At 41.7% G+C, this 25,137-nt stretch overlaps 1 protein-coding gene across 2 annotated transcripts in view; it reads right to left on the bottom strand.

Annotated features, from left to right (window-relative positions):
* The window catches only part of pappaa (pregnancy-associated plasma protein A, pappalysin 1a), an 80,008-nt gene extending 55,157 nt beyond the window's left edge, over positions 1 to 24,851 (bottom strand). For both annotated transcript variants that reach the window (XM_031860129.1, XM_031860130.1), the window contains exons 1-7: positions 23,676 to 24,851; positions 17,438 to 18,539; positions 9,879 to 10,024; positions 9,270 to 9,563; positions 8,691 to 8,883; positions 8,240 to 8,361; positions 2,292 to 2,793 (exon numbers count right to left, since the gene is read on the bottom strand). In XM_031860129.1, the coding sequence (XP_031715989.1) occupies positions 2,292 to 2,793; positions 8,240 to 8,361; positions 8,691 to 8,883; positions 9,270 to 9,563; positions 9,879 to 10,024; positions 17,438 to 18,539; positions 23,676 to 24,066 (2,750 nt within the window). In that variant the 5' untranslated portion in view covers positions 24,067 to 24,851. The remainder of the gene's footprint in view (positions 1 to 2,291; positions 2,794 to 8,239; positions 8,362 to 8,690; positions 8,884 to 9,269; positions 9,564 to 9,878; positions 10,025 to 17,437; positions 18,540 to 23,675) is intronic.
* Positions 24,852 to 25,137: the final 286 nt, after the last annotated feature.

Below are 25,137 nucleotides of genomic sequence, written 5' to 3'. Positions count from 1 at the left end.
GGGCTAACCTCTCTCTCTTTTGGCTGGGAGGTCTTTTCACGTCAGCTCTGTGATATGCTTTGACTGAATGACAGCTCTGAAACCCACATCAGGAAGAGGATTAGCAGATAGGCTGGGGTTGCCTCAGAGGGATGAGGTCAAACTATCTCAATCCTCCTACCCTCTCTCTTCATACTTTCTCTTCCATCACCTATTGCCCCCCTTGAGCCTAGCGATGATTTACCCCCAACTTGTCCTCCCTGATGCCCAAGCTTCTCATCTTCACTTGACCCTTCTTACTCCCCACCATAATTTACTCTGTCACCCTGACCTCCCAGCCCTCAGCCATTCCAAACTAACCACCACCCATGGTTGGAGCCGAGATCGTCATGTTGTCCTCTTGCTCAGTTTGCCCCTGCTCAAATGAAGGCCAGTGGCAGGTCAATCAGTCACCTAAACCAGGACCTCCATCACTCTATCCAACCCCGTGGAAACATGTTGCAAGAAGAAGCAGCTCACTGTGTGGTCAACAAAAGCATTTCAGCAGCTGCACCGAAGCAGTCAAACAGAGCACTTCACATTGGATTTGCGGCATGTTAAAACATCGAAGTGAACTTTGCTCTTTACTCCACCAAGTCAAAGGCTATGTTTGTTTTCAGACAGTGAGGATGATGGAGCATTATCTTAAACTCAGATCCCAGAATATATAATATCACTTTTTTTTTTCTTGAGTGACTCTTGGTGCTCCTGCTGGCGATATCTTTCTTGTAGAAAGTTTTTTTTGGGATGAAGAATGCCACATTAGTACTACGTACTGGAACCTGTTTGCATTTCACTTACTTGGTTTGGGTAGTGCCATGACATGCAAACAGACCCTTGTGCATAGTGATACACTCACAAACCGCTTCCCCTTTATCAACATCATAAGTTAGATATAAAGGCTAATGTCTATTTGATCAACAACCAAAAGTAACTCAAAACATTGAAAGAAAACTGCAAACTGCTCCTATAGCATGTTTCTTTCAATTGTGTGTTTTTATCTCGTCGATTTTTGTTTTTATGTTTGGTTCCAAACTGGTTTTAGGTAAATGCTTTATCTAAAAAGGTGCAAGATACAAGATACTTCTCAACGGCGGCGGCGAGTGGCGGCTCATAGCTAACGGTGCTAAAAGGGTGCCATACCGGCCGTATCAACAAAGAAAGTAAAAGCTCAGATTACAACACACGTAGAGAGAGAGTGACTTCATTCTCTGCTCAGGTAGACATTACTAGATATATATACTGTATATAGCATATATTTTTGTTATTGTTACACTTAGTGTTAATTTCAGTGAGTTAAATGACGTTAATGGTTGAAACACACATACTTGCTATTAAACCTATCTGACCATTTAACAGAGACAAGATTCCATGTGCCCACAGAAATAGTCAGCCAGGGCCACTGACCAATACCACTGGAATGCAACCACAGCTAGTGAAATGCACCACAGCAGTGAAACTACCTCCAGCACATCAGTGATCACGGAAGTTTGCCAAAACCCCCAAATGAATGAATCCCTAATGCAGACAGCCTTCGGACACAGCATTGCCACCAGGAAGTCGTGTGCGGACACTTTATGGAACTTAAGTCTCATCACTCCATCTCGCATAACATGCATACTCACCCTTTTGGCTCTTATCAAGCACTTTCCTTCTCATGTGAACCACGCTGACGGAACGATAGTGAGATGGCACAACACGCAGCAGTGCCATGTATAGCACAATCTTTATCGACTCAGCACATTCCATGAAAGCAAAGCATTTAGCTCTCACCACAGTGTGCAGATAATACCTTTAACAAGCCATCTGTCTGCCCTTGCTTCATGGAACATGGGGAAAAAACAAATGTGGGCAATGGTTGACCTGTGACTTAGGAAACAAATGTTTGGCAGTAGATTAGAAACTGCAGAAGCAGTGGTGGCTTGCTAGAGCTCCTGGGGGTATTGAAAAGGATATCTAGTATTACAAGAACATATTTTTGTGAATAGTTTCCACAGATAAATAAACACCTTCTTACTAGCGTGTCCAAAGTGATTACATCACTATAAAGCAGGGAGCTAAACTGTGTTCAGCAATTCTCAACTTCTAAAATAAAAGACTGGGTAAAACCAATTGTTTAAAAAAAAAAAAATCCACCTTTGCTCGGAGGAAAGATTGGTCTTTGTACAAAAAACAAATTTTACTTTATGTTGTTTTTTTCTCAACTCAGGAAGACATGAATAATATATATATTCTGCACTCATACAAAAGTATTCACCTACCAGGTCACTCACCTGTCTGTATATCGGCGGGTAGGTTCATTCAACATCAGACCATGTTGCGCATGGGTGAAGGGTGGTTGGCGCAACAGCCGGTAGCGTAGTGGTTGGCAATGCCTACAATGCATGCAGTCTGGCTTGGATGCCAAGAGGGTGGCATCAATCTCTAGGTGTTGTTCCATGGTGAAAAACTGTACCCCATAGACCCTTTCCTCTATGTCTAGCTTCAGAGTCAGTGGGGTGTCACAGAAGACATTACTGGGGCCCAATGAAATGTTGTTCCCACTGACAGTCAGGAGCAAGATGTTATGGATAGCTGGCAGTGCTGTTTCCTCGGGGCTGAAGAAGGTGACCCACACAGTCAGGGAGTCTGGTACCAGCGGGTAGGGGAACTCTAGCTGAAGCATGCAGCCCTGGAGAGGGCACTCCGACAGGCCGACGACACCTTGCTCAATTCCTGCATTTGGGCTCCAAGTGCGCACACTTGGCTCACAGACCTGCTCCACATCTGGAGGGCCTGTGGGTACAAGACAGACACAACAAATTTACATTAAATATAAATCAGACACAATAAGCAAAAGTAACCTATTCATTTCCTATATTCACATAATGAACCAGAGACTATCTTGCAAGGGGATCACTCTTGCCGCAATGCCAAATTGGGCCAAATAAAGTCAGTCCACAGACAGAAATACAGACACCTGGCAAAGTAATTAAAACCGATTCTGTGGTAGTTCCCACCACAGTAGGCGTCTCCAGGACCACATTTTACCATGATAACACACATAAACTCACAAGGTGAAAAAAATACAAGCCACACGCTGTCACAGCTGGTAATAATTGTTAAATAAGACATGTAGTGATGGATACAAATAGTATATGGTACAGGTCCTTGAATTCCTCAAAGGATGCAGAAAAATAAATCTTAGAACAGGTAAAACTGGCATTTATATTGTAAAAGCTAATATCATTTTTATGAATGCTGACAGATCAAGAATGTGCATCGGGATCTTTTTAGCATATCTACACGTCTTGCAACATCAAGGTAGAGGTGAAACTGAGAGTTCATTGTGAGTCCATCTGCAGAGGAAAGGCAGAACTGAGGTGTGTACCTTCTGAGAGGGGGCCTGTGCAGGGTTCTCACTTCAGCACTGTCATTACAACCTCTAACAGTCACACTCCAGCCATATTTGGAGTCCACACACAGCTAACTCGCATTATCCCAAGTGACGTACACTAACATTCATCAAGCACTTTTAGAAGCCAGCAAGCAGCAGACACTATGTTCTGCCTCGATTTCCTTTTGTGCATTTCCAAACTGGCAACCAACGAAGCCATTTGCTAACCTCATTTCTGGGCACCGTGCAAAATTCCAGTGTTTAATCAAGTGAGGACTGAATATGGTTTCCAAGCCACATTATCTCAGCACATTTATTATTTTACTGTAAGTGTGTGTGTGGCCAGAGTGGAGGTGAATTAAAGAAAAAGAGAAAGAGAGGGAGGGAGAAAAGGGGGGGAGAGAATGAACTAAGATACTCCAAGAGCTCGGCTTTGCTCGGCTTATGTAGTCCTGGCTTTCTGTGTACATTTTCATTGAGTTTGCAAGGAAAGGAGCTGTAGCCACTGAAAATATTTTGTAATGTCAGCTGTTATGATGGGCCTGCCTCCTGCTCTGGCGCTGTTGCTAATGTGGTTGGAGATTTAAGAGGAGACAGAATAGGAGTGTCATCCACTGTGTAACCTGAGGCAATGTAAGCTGTATTTCAAAGATGCAAAGATGTAGCTATAATTGGCAGAACAATCTGTGCAAGCAAAGGGTTTGAAATTCAATATTAAAACCACAATATTTTTATATTTAATTTTCTGCTTAATTATACACGGAGCAGCTACCTTTGTCAGGTAATCAAAATTCCCAATGACAAGATAAATGCTATATTTCATTTCAGATTCACAGACGCACACAAAATAATATCAGCAGCTTACCGCTACATAAACAGCCAAGCTCTGAAGTGTTTGACCTATAATTCCCTTAGTGCAGGGTGAGGGGGCCCCAAGGTGACTGAACCATCCAGACATAAGCTTTGAATATGAGCCATTCATTTGCTGTTGATTAACTGAACCCATCCTGGCAATAGACTGACGACAAAAACACCCAGTCTATAAAAACCGTGGAGTAATTGGCGCTATAGCCTCAACGTAAACAATTCTCTCTCAAAGCTCTTCAGTATCATGAACATAGGTAGAGGATGGATAAATGTGACTGTGGTGGACAATGTTACATCTTGGGGATCAGCATTGGTATCCTTCATGAAAAGGAAGCTCACTGCTGCTTTTAGAGTACACATTGAGAATAACGGAATAGTGGGAAAACAGGTGGACGGTGGGCCTCTATGTCCCAGTACACATTACACAATTATTAACAAACTCTATCTATTATCTGATCAGCAGCTGTGCTGTGCTGTCAATGTTTGATTCAACTTACGGAAAAATTACTAGTTGGCGAAGTATAACTCCATGATAGATGCTGGTGCCTGCAGACTATCCAGTCTCAGTCAGAAGGGAATAATCCTTCTGGAGAATTCTACTGATCCACAAAAAGTCCAGGGAGCCGGATGAATAAACAGACAGGGATATGTCCGGGCATGCATGTGTTATGCTTTCTAAGAAGTGTCTGGCTCCAGCCCTTACTATCAATGACTCACTGTCACACACTTTCTCACTACGAAGGCAGACACTCTACTGCTTGAGAATCAATGTCACACCATGTTGCATTCAGAGGTTCATTTTTGTCTTTACATTTTTTTTTTTACGGATAGATAGATAGATGTCAGGCCAGTCGTAATAATATCTTTGACCTTAACATATAGACACACATGCTTGCTGTTAAGAGTTATTGAGTAAATCCATACATATTTACACATAAACGCAAAGATTTTGTGTATTCCATATATTGCAAAGGCATATAAAGAGTATTATTTTGTATGTGCACCTCCATGTGCACATACAAAATAACAGGAATGTGTATACACAGAGCTACACACACATTCCCACACACATGTTGGCGAACATACACATGCTGGACCTTTCACTTCCATTCATGCACACTGCTGTTTTCAATCAACTCAGGATCCTCCCTTGAGATTGTCACTAACCGCATGCAATTCTCCCAACTATCTTGGGTGGTTTCCACCCCACCCAACCTCTCTCACCCCTTCCCTGAATCTATATCCATGTGTGTTTGCCTTTTTTTTTTCATTCTTGCTTTTATTTGTCCAGCCATATTTCTCCAGGCCATAGAATAATAAAAACTTATAAGAGGTTCTCTGAATCTCTTTGAACTCACCATGCCAATATTTCCCAGTCATGTAGTGTGAGGACACAGCAAGTCCTTATAACAGGTGCCCAACACATATTAATTCCAACATACTGACGCTTGGTCAGACCCCTTGGCATTACTTTCTAACTCACCGGGTAGCCCAGCGCATTGCTGCAGTAAACATGTGGTTATCGTTGTGAATTGAAACAAAAACACACTTAGGTTTAGGCAACTAAACCTCTTAGTTCGGTTTGGAAAAACATCATGATTGGACTTAAAATAAGTACCGGAACTTTAGGCAACAAAATCAACAAAGTAAAATGTAAACAATGTAAGATAAGTACAGAGAACACATCACAAACATCACTAACATAACTTCAAAATATATTTTCAGTCTTTAAACTATATCATCACACTCCCGGAGTATTTTCTCTGAGCGCAGTGACGCGGATGGGCTTACATTGTTGTTACTTGAAGGCCCGGTGCTTCTCATAGAGACGCTAAAGGATGCCTGATGCATAAATATCAGACGCCGAAGTAAGTGTCAAAGCATTGGTATTTGATGCCCAGGGAATGAGAATGGGCTGAGGTGCCATGTGTATGCATCAATGCTGATGAATGCACACATGCACAGTCACACAAGTGCTTATGTTGACACGCTTATCTTCCAATATGTTATGCCAATAGTTAATAGGCCAATGCTTACAGAATATTAGAGTAGTTTGCCAGTGTCAATTGGAAGTTACTAACTGTTGGACACATATGCGCCATCACAGCAGGAAACGGCAGCTGTGGTATCCAGTGAGAAACTGGTGCAAGCAGCAGAGGGACAGGGAATGGGGAGCTGCCACAAACAGGGACCCCTTCCAAGAGGGAAAATAGAGTACAGTTTACACACACAGCATGTTAGACAAGCCCAGACTTGCCTCTGGTACATACACTATAGTCAGTGTGAAGGCAAGGTTCAGTGACTTTAGAATCTATTGCACATCCACACACACACACACACACACACACACACACACACACACACACAGATTCAGTCAGACAAAGCAACACAATCAGAGATAGAATTTTATCTCTAAATTGAATTGTTCTGCATAGTATAATTGTGGTTGATATAATTAAAATTGTTGTGTTGTGGTTAGATTACTATATTATTAATTATAATTATTATTATGAATCAATGATTTTCACATGGAAGCACTAATTGCTCCAGTTGACGAATAGTAATCTACATACAAGTACGTTTATGTTTAAGTTTACTGGCAGTGAATAGCTGCATGAAACGGACTAAATGCACTTACTAATTGGACAGCCTGACCATTAAAGTGAATACAAGATGCATCTCAAAACTGTGACAAGTTATTTTTACCAACACGATGATCACAATTTCAACAATTTCACATTTCAGTAATCAGTGGATTCAGCTGTTTGGTGGTTTTCAGGAGTTTCAGCTGAATAATAAGCTAGCTAGCTGGCTAGTAATAAGCTAGGTTACTTAATTGTAGCTCTTGTGCTCAGCTTACATAGTAGTGTTTAGGGTAGCAATTTTGTTAACATTATTTTATTTAGGAGGGTTTACCCAAGATAGGTTTGTCAAATGAATGGGTTGGTCCTTGTCATATTTAAACTTGCTAGCTTGTAAAATATGGCTGCCAGATGCTCTTAAAGACACAGGCTCGCTTTATAACCTGGCAGCAACCTCTGGTTCTGACGAGCAAAGCCAAGGCAGAAGTGTCTTAAAACTTGCATTTCTGTTTACTGGCCAGCAGGGGGCGTGCTCCTCTGGTTGCAAAAAGAAGTCAGATTGTATGGAAGTCTATGAGAAAATGACCCTACTTCTCACTTGATTTATTACCTCAGTAAACATGGTAAACATGACTTTATGGTCTCAATCGCTATTTTCAAGTCTTCTTTAATACAGCATGATGTTCATTTATGGTCCCATTTAGAGTAAAATGGACCATAAAGTGGAATATGTTTTAGGGCGGGCTTACTGTGATTGACAGGTCGCTGCCGTTACCAGAGCCATGTACGGCGTCTCTACGTCACTCCTCCACATTCTAAATATGGTAACTTCTGTTCAGTGGTTGCAAAAAGCCAAAATGGCAATGCACGTAATACAAGATGGCAATGGCCCAATCGACGAACTCAAGGCTTCATAACGGCAGGCCACAAAATAATGGGTGCCGTCACGATGACTATGTCTACTTCCTATATACAGTCTATGTCTACAACCCAGCTGATACTAGCTTGCTCCATTTTAAGCACATATCTGCCTTTGTGAATAAGCAAATATGAAATCATATCCAGGGGGAATAAATGTCCCAAATTCAGGCCACCACAACACTATACAAATCAGGATTACAGCTAAGACATGATCTTTAACCTTGGTTTCGAGCCTGAGCCCTCATATGGAAATCGTGGTACCATACAGCGTCATCCATTGGGAAGTGACCTCCTTGATCCTTCCATGTTGTCCCACGGCCCAAGTGTCGTGAATCCAGTGAGTCATTTGCATGTTTTTAAGTTGAGTCAGTCAGAAACATTTTTTTTGAGTATTGACTCAGAAAATCAACAACAAGGTCACACTTGACCGATGCCAAAAAAAACACAAAGTATAGTACATAGTATCATACTGTACCTTCAGCCTCTCGTGGGGACCAGTGTCCTGAAGGGGCACACGGTCGTGGGGAGGAGGAGTTGGAGGCATACTGCAGTAGAACTCTACCCTCAGTGCATTTATCACACACTGATCCCACTTCTCTAGGAAACCAACAGACAGGCACAGCAACCAACTTAGAAACAGACCAAATATATGTAATTTATACAGTAAAGACAATTACGTTTATGTCAATATTTTTTCGAATTATGTGCCAAATAATGTGAGTGTAACAAAGTTTTAAGATGGTGCTATTTGGCTCACTTTTAGGTGTTTTAGTCTGTAAAAAAATGAACGTTAAATTACCCTGCTTGTTACAATAACCAAAACAATATTCAATAATGTAATTCATCTCTTTCAACTTTATTACCATACACAACTTCATCAGTTTGATGAGTCTGTTTGATGAAGTTGTGTACGTAGCTCGTTTCACCTGTTGTAAAAGTGTCCAGAAATTGGTGGAAACCATTCCAGGGTGATTGAATTATGATGCTGCTCAACCACTTGAGGGGACATTGGCACCGGAGGAGGTTTGGAAACGGGTTGCCATGTCTGGTAGATGAGGTCCAGGTAGCAGTGCATCCTAGCAACCTGGTTCAGCGTGAAGGAGTCTGTACAGGCATCATCTGAAAGTAGCAAATGTAGGTGGTCATCATGAGGAGTGGGGGTTGGATTTTGGATTGATCAGTGACAGGAAAAGGGAGAAATTAAATGATTCCGCTGGTCTAGATCCCATGAAAAATAATATATAACAAATTTGTATTTAGCAGTGTCTTTTTTTCCATTTAAATATGACAATAAAAAATGTTTTTCACAAGTGACATGAAAGGATGTGCCCCCTGCTGGGTTTTTCCCATGAAATGTCCCTGCTAAATTTCACATCCGTCTCAGTATGCACACAGACTCAACACATTCCTCTACGGGATCCTCTGTGTGTCAGTTTCATGTGAGAGGTAGAACTGTAGCGTTTTTGCCCAGCTATAACAAAACATATGTGGAGGCTCCATCTCACCTGCATAGCTCATGTAGTTGTTAAACGGCGTGTGTGTGAAATGCCGACAGCCACAGGTTTCGTTGCCAGGTTCAGGATCGTGGCAGCCTTTGTATTTGGGAGTGGGGTTGGTGTCCGCACACAGATCTCCAGTATCCATTGAAGGCTCAGTCTCCAAACATGCATCATTACACGACTCGATCTCTGATATACCTCGAAACACGTGATAAAGTCCAAGACTGTGACCAATCTCATGTACCATTGTGTCAGTGTGACCAAATGTACCATAGAAGGAAGGGTTCAGAACAATTCCACCTGAGGAAATGAGGAAGAAGACGTGCACATGTAAACACTGAAAACACTCAAGTAAATGTGCACACAACACAAAGCCTATTCCTAGTGTAGTGTAAAGTAATTGTGGAACTGGAATAAAATTCAGACAATGCATTATTAATGGGCCTCCGCAGCTTCATTATCACCTTTTTCCCTGTAAGAGCTGTGATTGAGAGAGAAATCGCTTGGGGCTTGAATTACTCAAAAATCAACAATCTAGTGCTGCCAAAGACAGGATGTGTGTGCATATGTGAGTTTGCATGCATGCATGTATGTGTGTATGTGTTCGTCTTCTACCCAAATGTGTGAGGGCCTCTTTGTCCCATGGCCAAGTGGCAACCCCCGCCAGATCTTCATCAGAAGAATTGGCAAAGAAGACATTCAGGTGAGTTGAGCCATCCAAATGTAGAATCTCTTTCAGCTCTTTAACATCCAAATAAGCTCTGGAAGATAAAACGAGAAGAAAAACAGTATTTCACATTAGGTTAATAGCTCTAGACTGAGGAAGTGAATGAAGATTTCACTGAGGCAAGGTTTTATAAATAACAACAGTGTTCCGAGCCAAAAAGAGCTTACATAGTGTTATATATCAGGAAGACAGAGCTCAGGATTAGGTCCCTGTTGAATTGAAATACTTATTTAAAGTGTATTGCAATGGCCCTTAAACTAACAGAATAAAAGTTGAATGAGAATAATTGACCCTGTGAGGTTGAAACCAGTTGGTGTTTAACCAATATCCCCAAATAAATAAAGACTGAATAGAACCTCTCTCTTTGCTCAGCCTAAGAGACATTGTGTCTAGAAGTCCTGGCACAGTGATTGTGCACCTGCAGTTTGGTTATGATTAGTGTCAGATAAGGCTATAGTACTGTGTCTTCTTTTTTCCTCCATTACATTTCATTGCAGTTTCTCCTCATTTACAGTACACTTTATATACAATACCCCAAATGTGCAACTATGGGCGTTTAGCACTTTCAGAGTTGACTTTCTCATTCGTGGAGACACAAAATGCCAAGCCGCAATGTTTTTGTGTCCATAATGATGTGGGATGTTTTATGTTTGACGACAGCAAATCATGCAATAATCAGTGCCATCTATTTTTTTATTGTTATTATGTCTGCCTTTGAGGATCCCCCTAAGTGTGCATCTTCCTCATTTCCACATACAGTGATGTCATGGCAAGCTACACCAAACAGGTGCTGGTGGGAATGAATCAACTTTTTTCAGTTGGACCAAAAATAATCTGGGATTTTTGGACATTTTGTGACATTGCTTAATGTTTTTCATGGTTTTGCAGGATGTACTGCAAAACAAATGACACTTTTTTATTTTATTACAATGGACTCCTGAGTGAAATTAACAGTGAATGACTCCTGCCAAGCTTATGCATTATGATATTTGACAAATATTCCGATGTCTCCCTGACATAGTGTTTTGTGTCAGCCGTGGGAATACTAACGGCAGCACTAACGACTGCAAGTGCAATCACTTAACACAATGAGATCTTTCCAAGCAAATCATTAATTTTATGAACACATCAAATATGGGACCGTGGCTAGTGGTCCTGGCAAACAGCATCAACAAGCTCAGTTGTCATTGAAGAGTCAGTAATCTGTTGCATATGCTGAAGTGATAGTTTATTCCTTTCCGTTCACTTTAAAAGGCTGTGGAAATAGATACACTATGGATACCAAAACAGGTTTATCAGAAACAAAACACGGAATTGTCCCTATTAGCACAAATTAGATCCTCTTTGGATGTTTGTGTGACCCACTTACCAGCGTTATGGTTTGTACTATTATTTTGTATGTGCTTAGATCATAACAATGCGTGAGATAACACTGAGGCTAAAACAACATGCCTTTACTGCCCCTGACCCTACAGCAGGGAGAGCTTCCTCCCAGCAGAAGAGTACACTGTTATTTTACTCTTCCTTTCTTTGGTTGGATGTGTACTTACTTGTAAAATAACATGCACTTCATGCTGCTCTGATATCTTGTGAATAGTACCCTGTGTCTTTGATAGTTGACAAATTATTGTAAAAATGAGATTAGGATTAGGAATGACGCTTTGTATGCTATCAGTGAAAATGCTTTGCCATATAATAGAGACTGGTCATATCTTAGTTGCTTCTGCTCCTTTTTTTATTTAGAGAAGGAATTTTATAAAGATGCCATCTCAATAGCGCAATGTTTCAATTTGATCGATTCTATATATCATGAAAACAAAAGATCCTGTCTGTAAAAGTAATTGATAATTTCAGACAATCAAGGTCTACTAAGGTCACACTACCAACCCTTAAAACTTTTACTTATAATCAAATGTTGTGCTACATCATTTTGAGTACCTATCATGCTTTGTCACATCTGTCCCACTTAAGTAAAGTCAGGTAAATATAAGGATAAAAGAAAACATTTCAAAGACTTGTGCCTTTGTGAAGTGCAAAATCCTAGAGTGTACTATTTATATTTACTCTTCCACTCAACAACTGAAATAAAAGAATATTTAAACTATGTTTTGAATGCTTGTAAAGTCATAAGGTGGTGTACAGTTCCACTGGACAAAGCCACTTGACTTGATTTCATTTGATTTATTCCGCATACAGGCTAAAGGGGTGAGGTTATCACTGACTGTAAAGCCTACACACTGGAAAATAATTCACTATTTTGCCTGTTGTCATTTAACAATTTTTTCCGATAAACTGCATTTAGCAAGAATCTATGGCATGCAACCCAATTTATGATTAATGGCCCTGAGATAACATAAATGCCCACATAAATAGCAGCTCAAACTAGAAGGGATCAAATGTGACATCTTCTGATTTTATCTAAATTATAGTGGAGCATTTGGTTGCCAAAAGAAGTGCAACTGTGTGAGTGGTACCACTTTAGGTCCAGAGTTAAACTAAATTAGTTTATTTTTACTGGCCAGTATTTATTCAATGTATATGTTATTTTTATTAGATCATAAGACATTTTATTTGATGTCAAGTCTCCAAAGTTGAACTACATTATTAGATGTGCAGAATTTATTTTGTACTCAGCCTTTCCAAAATGCATTAAGTCGATAAAATGTGACCAGCTGCGCCATTGTGCTCTTTTTTGGTATTTGAAAATGTAATGCCAGTTTAAAATATTACAATTTTAGTGTAAAACTAAGTTAAATGTAGCCTAAAGGAAGCAATGTAAAAGTCCGTAACATACAGTGTTGTGGAAGAAGTTACACCAGTGAGCTAATTCCCACAACATGGTAAACCTGCTAAGGTTTCCACCAATGCTAATTTCATATGCAAAGGTTTCATGACATCTCTACAATCTTTGATATGGTTGCTTCAAATCACAAGTTCCTGCTTGGTGAAGATGAAGCCATCCCTCAAAGCAAACATTTTGAATAAAAGGGTTCAGTGTTGCAAATGCTTTCTTCAAGCCGATAGCGAGAGCAACTGGGGGCACTCACTGGGGCCAGGTCTAAGGAGAGAGAGTGAGAGATAATATACTGTAAGGTCCCTCTTCCTAATAATTTCAGGAATTTCATTATTTCCTTAGAAAATATTTGTCCAGCGTTTTTGGACATGCAAGGGGGGGGGGGGTCAGAGGGATTTGATGGTGAAATGATAGAGTGAGCAATTAACAAGAACAGCAGTGTAGGGTCAGAACCTACAGTAACTAATCTGAGTTAAATTATTCTAAAGCCCTCGGTCCAGCTATGAAATCAGAATGTGCATCACATGCCGGATTGATGAACGGGGCGACTTTCAGATCAAGCCTGTGTCTGTCTGCATGTGCATATATGAATGTTCATGTGTATGATTTCAGATGCTGGCAGAGCTTTGGTAAAGGTTTGGGTTGCAACTTTAGGAAGCTGTAGCCCAATGATTTCATTGTGAGGGTGTTAATCATCAGAGCAGTTTGGGCCTCTGACTTGCGATCTGTCTATTTACATCTTACTCAAACCTCCTCGCCAATTACCCTTCACCCCCCCCCCCCCCCCGGTCTCTCTATCTCTCTCTCTCACCCCTTAACTATTTCACCATCCCTTAGTCCCTGTTCCCCTCTCTCTTGCCTCCCATCAAACATTTTTTAGCCAAGATGAGCCACTTGGGAAAGACAGGATTTTCCATGCATTTAACCACACCACTTTTTGGACAAATCCTGAAGAAAAAAATATTTAAAGACCTACAAAAGCAGAGAATGAGAGAAAAAAAAATTGAAAGAGAGAGAGAGAGAGAGAGAGAGAGAAAGAGAGAGAGAGAGAGAGAGAGAGAGGTAAGATAAGATGAGTGCATAAAATCAAGCTTAAATTTAAGCATCACTGGAGGGCATCTGTTGGAGATCCAGGGGTGCGCGAGGCAGCTCAAACTGCCGTGTTAATGCTATTATATCTGCTACATATTAAATGGGGGATTATGACCTCATACATTTACATCCATATATAATTCATACAAGCCCATAAATTTGCCTTGTATACACGTGTCTGGGGCAGCATAGTGTGAAAGCAGGGGTTAGCTGGCATTGCAAAGACGGTCTCACGGCCAAGAACACTTTTAAAATTGGAGGGGGCCCTCATCTCCTCTGTCATCGAGTCGGTGAACACCACAGCCCCTAAACCCATCATTCATCTCTGCCTTTATTACTATACTTGCACTCCCCTGTTTAACCTTCTAACTTACTCCGTCGATTTTCTTTTTTTCCCTCCAAGTAAGAGACACGCATAGGAACTGTGTCAATGCTCAGATCCTGCTGTGACTGCTCATTGCTTAGAGAAGAGTTTGAAAAAGAAGGATTTGGAGAAGTATGGAATTGACGATGGGAAGGGTTTGATGCTCCCCAGTTTTCCCAGTTCCTATCTGAAGTGGGAGATCTTAATGGAGCACTGGGGTGAACACTATCAGTCCTGGCAAAAGTTGCGTACCTCTTCATTTGTGCCTTCCTTTACTTCTAAACTGCAATGACCCCACCAAGGCACTATTGACAAAATACCCCAGGTTGTCATATTTTCAAAAGACCACATACAGTCTCTGTCGACACATTATCCCATCATAGCCAGATGCAAGTCCCCTGCCTTCCCAGTGGCCTAAGTAAACCCCTCCTTACTGAACTCTTCCCTCGTGTCCCTTGGTTAAGCAGAAAGACGTTTATCAGCCCCCATGCACGCACAGGTGAAACTTCAGCAGCAGGTGCTTTATAAGTGTGCTATGGCTTTAAAATGGAAGTGCAAACTCCTGGTATTTACGCCCAAGCACTCCATAATGTTTTATGGGACGGGGGCTTAAGGTTTAGATGACCAACTGTAAAACACCCAAGTTAACAGCCCTGGAGATTAGCTCCCCACTCTGAGCTAAAATACTGCAGGGAGAGGGAGTGAAGGAAAGAGAAAGGGTGGTCCATCCATTAACCTGCCACCGTATGAGGTATTGACTCAGTAAGGGGAGAAAGACAGAGGCCAAGGGAAAACAGATGACCTATTAGCCTCTGATAAAGCCAGGCCAAAACTTCATTCCCCAAAAACATTTTGAGGCCGAAATGGTCCTAATATCCACCTTGCAAAGTGTGTGTATCCATTTTGCTTTAGTTTGGGAGGTATTAAAAATATATATATATTTCAGAAACTGGCAAAGCTTTCCGATATGATAGGATTGATCTTCTGTCAAGTTGCTTGCATATTACATTGATCTTTCATTGACAGTCAAAGACTCATATAAGCTTCCTAAAACAACTTTTTCAGTGACATTTGTTTTCTGCCTTTCTGCACACATCATGTAAATTCACAGTGTATAAATTACAGCCACAATTTCAGATGCCCCTAGCTGCAGACATAAGAATGTAAATGCTGACAGATCACATCAAATACCACCGAAACCAAAAAAAAGTGTCAAAAAACCAAAAGCTGGGAAAACAATGCAAAATATTTCCCTCAGCCAAATGAGGGAGGGAGAGGGGGGATTATGGTCAATAGTATTTTCAGAGGAGAGATTGTTGCAGAACCACAGAGCTGCCTGTGTGCCGTGTTAGCCAGATTTTGGAAAACCGTACATGTAAGTGGTAACAGGCGCAAACACTGCAAAAACAAATGCAGTACCTCACAACCATTGTTCCCCTGCATATGCAGTAGATTGTTCATCCAGTATTCCATAATTAAGGAGGAATGTCAAACTGTTTGTAGTGCAGCTCTCTGCAAGTCTCTCCAGACATACCATAATCAAAGCAAAATAAGCAACCACTTGGGGAGATTATATCTATTTTTTTAGACTGAGAATTATCTTGTCCTTGTTCCGTCTGTCTCATTTTCTCTCTTTCTGGTATCCTTCCTTTCACAAGCCCATCTTTCAAATGGCCGCAGGGAGGTTTGAACATTGCAACGGCAAGCGTTTTGCCAATGGCTGATGTCTAAATGAAGTAGTTTCCCTGCCACTTGATGAATTAGCTTCTAATGATGACTAAGCTGGAAGGGATGCGATGGCAATTAAGGAAACAACAGCAAACCCACCTGCTTTTACCCTCTGATGTTGTTAATTAGTCATTACTTAGCTATTTTGCGGTCATTTTAAACAACAGGATAGTGCCAAACAGACAATGCTTCCAGCTTAACTGTGATTGAAAACAGACTGGTTTCCTTGATTCACGCTATCAGAAAGAACCAAAACAATTCCACACACTAGGCCCACTAGATGTGCTCCCTTTCACTTGTCGCCTTATGAAATTGGCAAGAAATCCTGACAAACATCTGAATTTTTGTCATTTTCTTCTGTTTTTCTTTCATAACCATTAAGATCCCCTGCATTGTCCACAAAAATGTCTCATTCCACTGTGTTAAGTTTCAAAGTAGGAAACAAACAATCCTGCTATTGGAGGTCTGGCACAAACCTTATTACAGCAAATTCCAGAGATGTATTCTTCTTGCCAGCTTTTACTCATCATCTACAAGCCACAGTGACATTACCACAAAAACAAAAATTTGCATGCATTTATGAAGGCCTCTGTACTCTCCCAAAGTGGCCGCATGAAACCACATAATCTCTTGCTTGACGTGCAGTCCATCTAGAAGATTCTGTAATAGGGGTATTCGTGTGCAAGTGAAATATACTTTCTTTGTCGTTTTTCCTGGAAAATTCTTTCAGGCACCAACATTTAGGGGACCCATACCTGCCTCCCCAGGAAACATGTGCAACATCAGTGGTTTCCTGGAGAGAGCAGTATGTTTTTTAAACGATTTCCATTGCTACAAGCCAAAATCCTACTGGACTCTCTTTTCTGACCTATAATTGCCCTTACACTCTGTTTAGAATATCACTCTGTCCAAAAGAAAACTCCCCTCTCCAATCAAGCCAGCTTTATTAGACGATTGGGTTTAGCAGACAGAGTGGAAAAAGGTGGGGAGAGTTATTGAAACTTTGATACAAAAATTTATAGTCTGGCTTGCGCACTTGCTACTAGAAAAGTCATCCGGTTGCGTTTGTTTTGCCCTGCTTAAGTGTGGAACACTGATTGAACCAGGCCAAGGCTAGATTGGACTAGCTGCTCCCGGAGGATTTCCCAGGCCACACAGGCTGGGAGTTAGGTTACACTCAGCCTCAGCCCAAATGGTCAGGAAACAGTAGGACTAGACAATAAAACCTCCCTTCAGGGACACATATATGGAAAGATGTGTTTTTTTGATTTACTCTAGACATGTGAGGCCATGGTGTGGAGTTGGTTTACTAAAACTACTCATCATGTCAACCAAAAAATAAATCAATTTAAGCAAGGAATGTTGTGGGTGGTGAACTCTTAAGTCTTGTGTTCATTACACAATTACCAAAGAGCATTACCATTCCTACAAACAGGGTTACATGCAAAATGTGAAAAGAGTGATCTTACTTGTGTGGAGACGAACGGTTGAAGCATGTCTTGGTCACATCCGTCACGTTGGGGTTACAGCAGTCGCCAAGGTCATAGAAGAAGTTCTCCCAGTTACATTCAGGGTCACACACACCATTTCCCTGCTTGTGCTCAGGGCAACGGCTCCGATACACAGACATGCAGTCACCTGCATCATACCCTGTCAGCGGATGGTTGCATTCTGGGTCACATGCATCATCCCCAACTTTGCTGATATCACAGTTAGCTAGAATCAAGCGGTTTCGAAGGGAGGAATTGGTCACGTTGTGGATGCTGAGCTCCCAGGTGATGTTGTAGGGGCTAAAGGCATCATTTAGCTGCTGGTGCTGCAGGCTGATCTGGTGGTCTGATACAGTTGGCTTCAGCCGAGCATCGTCCCAAACATTTATCACACGATATCGTACTTTCTTGGGTCGACGGAAGGTCCAGAGGTGGTTGTAGTTTTTGATGACCTCAACATTGTCGCAGACAGTTTGACCACAAGTTGGAGGGTCCAGTGTTGTGTCCAATAATCCCTCAGAATTTACAACACCACCACCCAGAAATCCTAACCGCCCACCTGCCCCCTGCTCAGGCTGAGGAAAGCTACCATCTTTTACTGTCAGCCACTTCCGGCCTGGGTGCTCGAAGGTTTCACGTATGACCAGTTGAGGTAGATCTTGGGGGTCCTCGTGGCCTTGCATATGCCTGACAATCTGCCTCTGCCCTCTGGCATGCCTCCATAGGCCCACCCTCTCCACTGCCCCCCTGTAATTATGATTCAGTGCATTCCCCCCGATCATCAGCACTTTGCATTTTTTGGTCAAATGGCTAAAGACATCGCCCGATTGCTCCCGACTGACACCCACTTGGGCGCCATTGAAAAACAGCTTCATGTACACGCCATCATACGTGACTGCAACATGTGCCCATTGGTTGGGTACATAGCGAGTGTTGGAGTGGATGGAGGTCACTTTGTGGGCACGGTCAGTTTTAAGCGAGAAGAAAAAGCGAGGGTCACGATTCCCGTGTTCACTAACCGCCTGGATGCCAAGCAGCCAGCCTCGGTCACTGGAGGCGTAGAAACATTTGTCGTATAGGCCTGGAGAGAGGACGGAAAGAAAGTCAGTTAATATGTGCATTCCTTTATTTCCAAGTGTGAATGTGGACATGGACACAAGAGAAAATCTGTCATTCATCAATAATAAAAAGCATTGTTCATCTTAAACATTCAGACTCTTTTCAATAATATAGTTATTCTGCAATATTCCCAAGCCACATGTATAAGATCCTTAATGGTAATTTGATTTCAGTATATGTTGGTATATATTCCAATTAGACTTCAATGTATACATTTTGAACACTCTATAGATAATTCTGAAATATTCTGAAAAGTGTTATTTCCAGAGGGACTAAAAAGGTAGTTGCGATTAGGGAACAGATGCATTAATATGATATACAGTATAATTTCTAAGTGCTTGTTTTCCTGGAAATTAGGTTGAAGTACATGTTTAACTAAGGAGACCCCATGGAAATCTCTCTGTACAGGCATCTCATGAACACTGAGCGCATTTAAAGTCGTTCGTGTGAATGTCCCTTGCCAGTCAGGTAGCCAGAAGGCTAGTTTTCAGCTAAAGCCTTGTTTTTGTAGAGGCACCAAAACACCTTTTTCCTGTTTCACTTGGACCGTGTATGTCAGCTTCAGCATGGTAATGTGTTTTCACTTCTTAGGGGATCTCTGAATGTTAACTGTTTGTTTGTTTAGCGCTTGTTGAGGTACGTGTGTGCAGGCCCACAAGTTCATGTCTGTGCGTGTGTGTTTTTTTGAATGCATGTTCGTGACTATGTGCATATATCCACAGGGTCCAGTCAAAGTGTGCAACGATTCCAAAGCACCTCAACGTGCCTCACAAGCTTCATCTCAGCATGTGAAAGTCTGTGTGTTTGCAGGTGATTCTGGGGAGAGAGCAGGACGTCACTCTTGTCACAAGAATACATTCCTGGGATTTGCTAACATCGGGGTAGCACTTCTAACCATGAGCTTTCTGGGAATTATATCTATCCACACAGAGACACTCAATCTGTGAGCTGTACACCCAGCACATATTGGGTGTCCTTTACAGTGATCTGTGCATCAAATGCCTGTAAATGCCCTTCTTATTTCGTCTCTGCTGACTTTAGTATGGTCTGAAATTATAAACTGATCATCATAGTGATGATTACATCTTTGCCTCAATGCACTTGTCCACTGAAATGCCTTTGTTCCCCATCGATTAGCCTACCTGAGCCTGCAATAAGTGTCTGGCTAATGGTGATTGCACGGACGTCTTGCTAACTTTGACCTGTTTTTAATCAGATGCACATTCCAGTATGCATTCATTAAACTTGGTATTCCAATGGACCAATCTTCAAAGAGCGAGGGTTGGGTTCATCCTCAAGGTCAGTCCTTTGGTGGATGACGTTTTCAGCCTTTCCACTACACTGGAAGGAAAAAGCCTTCCATCTGTCAGCTAGTGCACTCAAGGCTAAAAGGTGTGCTAAAATGCTCGTAGGGCTCCTAGTGTAAACAGCTGTCATAATTCTGCCATGCTCAATTAATCTAACACACTACACTTTTCCAGACCCTGCACTGCGCCTCTTCTGGCTCACACATACACACACATATCAACATACTTATACTATACTTATACATGCATGTATGCTCACGAAAAAATACACAAACTCTCATGCGCACAGACAAATTACAAAGTACACATTTATGTCTTCTCAGAAACACACACACGGAAGGGATTTGCACACGCTACGGTAAAGAACTGTTCCTGTCAGGTTCAAAGGCAACCTTCCTCTCACTTGCCATTTGTCTTCTTCCAAGAAAAAAAAAACTCAGAAAAAAAGTAAAAAGAAAGAAAGAAAAAAGTCACAAGGACTTGATAAAAAGCAGGGAGGAAGGTAACAATGAAGACTCGGTTTACTTTTTAGCTGTTCTAGCTCTGAACGGTCAAAGAACTTTTCATGGTCATACTAAAGTGACCGCCACAGCAGGAGACGATGGAAAATTTCATTAGGATATTGATTTTAAAAATGTTATCACACCACTTGAAAACACTTGACTTTCAACATTTGACTTGGCTGTCAAGTTTCACTCTGAATTAATTCAACTAAATGCTGGTTTTAATGAGTCATAAATAAGCTACAAATAGTTGTCAGATGACCTAAATGAATTTGCACTGTAACTTATACTGCGACACTGTCATCACACCTTCCTATTAAATGTGAGGACATTAATCATGATTTTGGACAACTCAATAAAACTTTTCCAAACATTCATTAAATCACAGTAAGGCACAGTGCACAGCCATGATAGTGATTGAAACTAATAAGAAGACTGTGATGTTACTAGTTGAGGTGATGATTGAGGAGTAAAAGTGTTGCACTCAGGGCTCAACCCCTTTTCAACCTCTAACCACTTAGTCATGATATCAAGGTTAGTCTTCCAGTTACATTTAATGATGAATGAGGAAGAATCCATGAAAAAGGGTCCAGTAGAGCTGAATTCGTTTTTTAACTTATTTTCGTGTGTAATTTCACACTATATGACTGCACCAAAATATATCTTTTATCACAGCAATTATCTGCCCAGGTCTGCATATAATTGTCCCACGAAGGTCATGGAAGAGAGCCTCCGTCCCTCTTGTGATTTATTTTCCTCTTCTTTTGATGCGGAACAACCCAACATGACCCGGATACAAAGGCTAACAGGGCACAACAAAGTTCGCATAAAATTTGGAAATAGAACTTGATGTTCCGATTGTGTGTGTGTGTGTGTGTGTGTGTGTGTGGGTGTGGGTGTGTTTGTATGTGTAGATATAGTAACATAGTAGTTAAAACTTAAGTTTTTCAGCTGTATGTTTTGTGTATGTATATTGAGAGCAAGGGAAACTAGTCAGATCCCCTGTAAGTGTACACTACTTGGCCAGTAAAGCTTCTTTTTTTTTTTAAAAGCATATTCGAATGCAACTTTTATTATCGGCAACTTGAAGTCTCTTCTTTATATTTTCTAATTAATTGATATGTTACAATCCTCTCATTTATTGTTACTAAATGAAGATATCCCACAGAGTTATAAGAATTGTGTGTGACAAGACACAACTCAGAAAAAAAGACGAGAAAGAGCCTGAATCTGGAAGAATGGAGGAAAGTAAGAACAAATGAAAAAGACAACAAGGGACAGGGAGAGACAGAGAGAGAGAGAGAGAGAGAGAGAGAGAGAGAGAGAGAGAGAGAGACAGTGGTGGTCAAAACAACACAGTAAAAAAAACAGCTCCTGCAAACAACACTGCGCTGGGATCAAAACAAGCGGATGGAGCATTTTGAGGGGCACTGGGATTTTTGAGGCCTGAATTGGATTTAAAAGATTAGGCTTTATTGAATTTGTTTGATCATCATATTTGTTCTCTTGAGGTCCCCTCTCTCTCTCACTGATGGGAGTGTGATGGGAGCAAATCTTAAAAAACAAACACACTGTATTATACATGAATGGTAATCTCTAGTAGGGAGAAGCCAGTACAAAATGTGGGCGGGGCACTACAACAACACCTTTACAAAATAATGTGATCCAATACCACATCTGTAAAGCCTCTAATGTTCATTTTGTGATAAGATTTGGTCCCTGTGGTGTCTATTCAACTCAATGGTCCTTTTGGGGGCCACAGTGTTGTTTTTGTACTGGATTGCATAATACTGTACAGATGTTCCTGTTATTGTGTCCATCCTGTACATTTAGGAGTCGCTCAGGTCACAACAGATGCTCTCACCCCCCTCTACCCCAGTTTGAGACAAGGGATTGGTTTTGCAGAGCATGCCTCTGCCAACTGACTAGCACCACCTAAAATTTTACTGTATCTCAATACACACACACAAACAGTAAGAGTGAGAGGTGTGGGGGGGGGGGGGGGGGGGGGGAGATAGATAGATAGAAAATAAAAGGACCATGTAAATGTATTCATTAAAGTGGTTTAGTTAAGTCTCCAAACGTGCAGACTGGCATATGGGAGGCTGAGGAGGACTGAGTTCAATTCAGTTCAGTTCAGTTCAAAGGCAGCCATCTGCACAAATATACTGTAAAAGGCAATGAGTTGTGTATACAACGCTCCCTATCGGCAAGGAAAAGCATAAAAAAACAGTCTTATACTATAATGCACAAACGCGCTAATGGTCGAAAGAGATGATGCAGAACAGTTTTAACACCTTTCCGGTGCTCCTTTACGCATGGATGCAGGAGAAAAAGGAGTGCGCACAGATGACAACTACAAAGTGTCAAGCTTTCCTCTGACTACAGGGATCTACTCAAGTGTGTGCGAGTGTGTGCGTGGGTTTGTGTGTGTATCCTCTGCGCAGGGATGCAGCATTACTGATTGTGCTTTAAATTTGAGACGCTCCGAATAACGCATGATTTCGCACAATAGTCTGCGTTTTGGAGAGACTATAGGCCTACAGAACACCACCAGTGACCATGAAAGCACACACATGAAAGCACATTTTCGGACAGGGGGGAAACCCTGGGTCTCTCAGTCCTGTCCCGTAACTCTGGTAGCCAATCCAAAGGTGTCGATTTTGGGGGACACTCAAGCTTGCGGGCTTGAGCTGCGCGCTTTGAGCGCCTACCTCTACGACAGACCTCTCCCGCTTTGTGCCTGACGTGACGTGCTCGCTCACAAAGTTTTGGCCATTACATCATAGTTTTAAAATAGCCTCGTCGGTTTAAAGAAATTACATTTTACGCACAGTGACATCAGCTGCCGGTCAAATGATGCAGTAGCCTATAGCTGCTGGCTGTTCCCCTCACTTGTATGATCATAACCCACGGATCTCATCATTTTAAACTGGGAAAATTACAGGAAAATTAATTCGGAGAATAAATCATGTTGCAGCGATTTCTCTCCGTAAACTGGCAAACTTAAATGTGATCGAAATCTTCAGTGACCCAATGCTTGCACTACCTAAATTATCCACTGTACTTTTCAGAGCATTACATCATTGTCTAGTCTGATAGATGAACTCATTTTCAACTCGCTGAAACTGCATGTTGCTTTTGTTTTAGACTACATGACACTGGGATAAAATACGACACATTTACATGTTTAGTTCTCAATTTCCAATTTAAGTCGCCAGTTTTTAAGTTACACTTATAAAAGGAGTTGGGTTGACAATATGATGGAGAATGTGGAGACTATCCTACCTGCAATCACTGTGGGTGATCGTTGACCTCCCTCCGGTTTGATCCACATCTCAAGAGTAAAATTTCCTCTGGGTATCTCCACGCCAGGTTTCAGCCGTAGCTGATCTCCCCTGCCGGTAAAATAGACAGCTTTCCCCCGGTCTGGAGAGTTTTCCTCCGCCTGAGAGGAGCGCCGACGCTGGCGAAGCACCCGTCGCTCCAAGCCGGGCAAAGAGCGTTTGCCCCGGGGCAGACGTGTGGCACAAGCCCCTGGGATGGTGGCTTTCGCCTCCCTAATGCGCACCAACTCCCTCTTGGATCTCCCCTTTCTCCGGACTGTCCCGCACTCTGATCCAAAACACAATATGAGAATCACCAGGCAAGACACCCAGGGAGATGTCCAAAGTTTCATTTTTCGGGAGAGGTAATGGCAAAAAAATATTTAAAATAAGAGAAAAAAAAAAGAAACAACGGAATAACTACAAAAAAAATATATGTCCAGAATGTTCTCCTCTTTGGAATCCTCTCGAGTTGTTCCTTCTCTCTTACAGCTGTAGAATGTCAAACCGTAGAAACTGTCTAAATAAACCCATAAAGCTATGCTGTTTTTCCCTCTTTATAAGCCACGACCCCCTCTCTTAAGCAAAACTACTCTGGAGACATTCAGGGGACACAGGAATACTTGATTCATGTATGTGTTCCACTGTGCCTTTTCAATGGGTCCCATTTAGCCAAAGGGATGACTAATAAGTAATCAATCAAGAGGGGGGTCCGGCCGATGCCCCCCTCATCCCCTTTGGACGGTAGGAGTTACTCGCAGAAATCCACAGTTGTCCGCCAAGCTCTTGTCACACCTTTTTGTTGTTTCCTTATCCTACCCGTAAAACAGCATAAGAAATGGCACATATTACATTCCAAAGAAAAGTGACAACAAACCGACCTCTCATATTTATTACAGGAAACAAGAGGTAAATTGTGATCAAAAAATGGAATCCAAACTTCCCCTTGCCTGTATGCCTGTACAAAAGTTCAAATGCACTATAATATCTGGTAAGGCGAATGAGAGAAAGAGGGACAGAGAGCTGTAGAAGTAAGCACCGCGGTCCTCATTGATTGCCTGGAGCTGATACACTTGGAGGAGTCGGAGCTCGCCGTCCGCTTTAGAGGCAGTTTCTCTCTAAGTCTTTTTAAGAACAACTCGTGTTTCAAATGTTCCGGGGCTGTGCTTTTTTTTTTTTTTTTTTTCAAAGTGGGAAGTCACACAGGTAGGCAACTCTCGCTGACGGCAATTCTCCCTATGGCACTATAGTGATAGGATGGTGTTTACGGAGTTTGAAAGGCGTATATGTATCCCTCTAGCGGTTACAATTTAAACAATCCAATACTTACACCCAGTCCTCTACACAGGACCATAATCAAGCAGTCTAAGGACATGAAATAATGATTCCAGTCCCCGTTTTTGATATTTGGTGAAATCCCCCCG

This window comes from Anarrhichthys ocellatus, unplaced genomic scaffold (assembly GCF_004355925.1).
Source record: "Anarrhichthys ocellatus isolate YVR2014 unplaced genomic scaffold, GSC_Weel_1.0 scaffold23, whole genome shotgun sequence".
NCBI lineage: Eukaryota > Metazoa > Chordata > Actinopteri > Perciformes > Anarhichadidae > Anarrhichthys > Anarrhichthys ocellatus.
The sequence above is the reverse complement of the archived record's forward strand: the minus strand, read 5'-3'. Positions and strand labels throughout refer to the sequence as shown.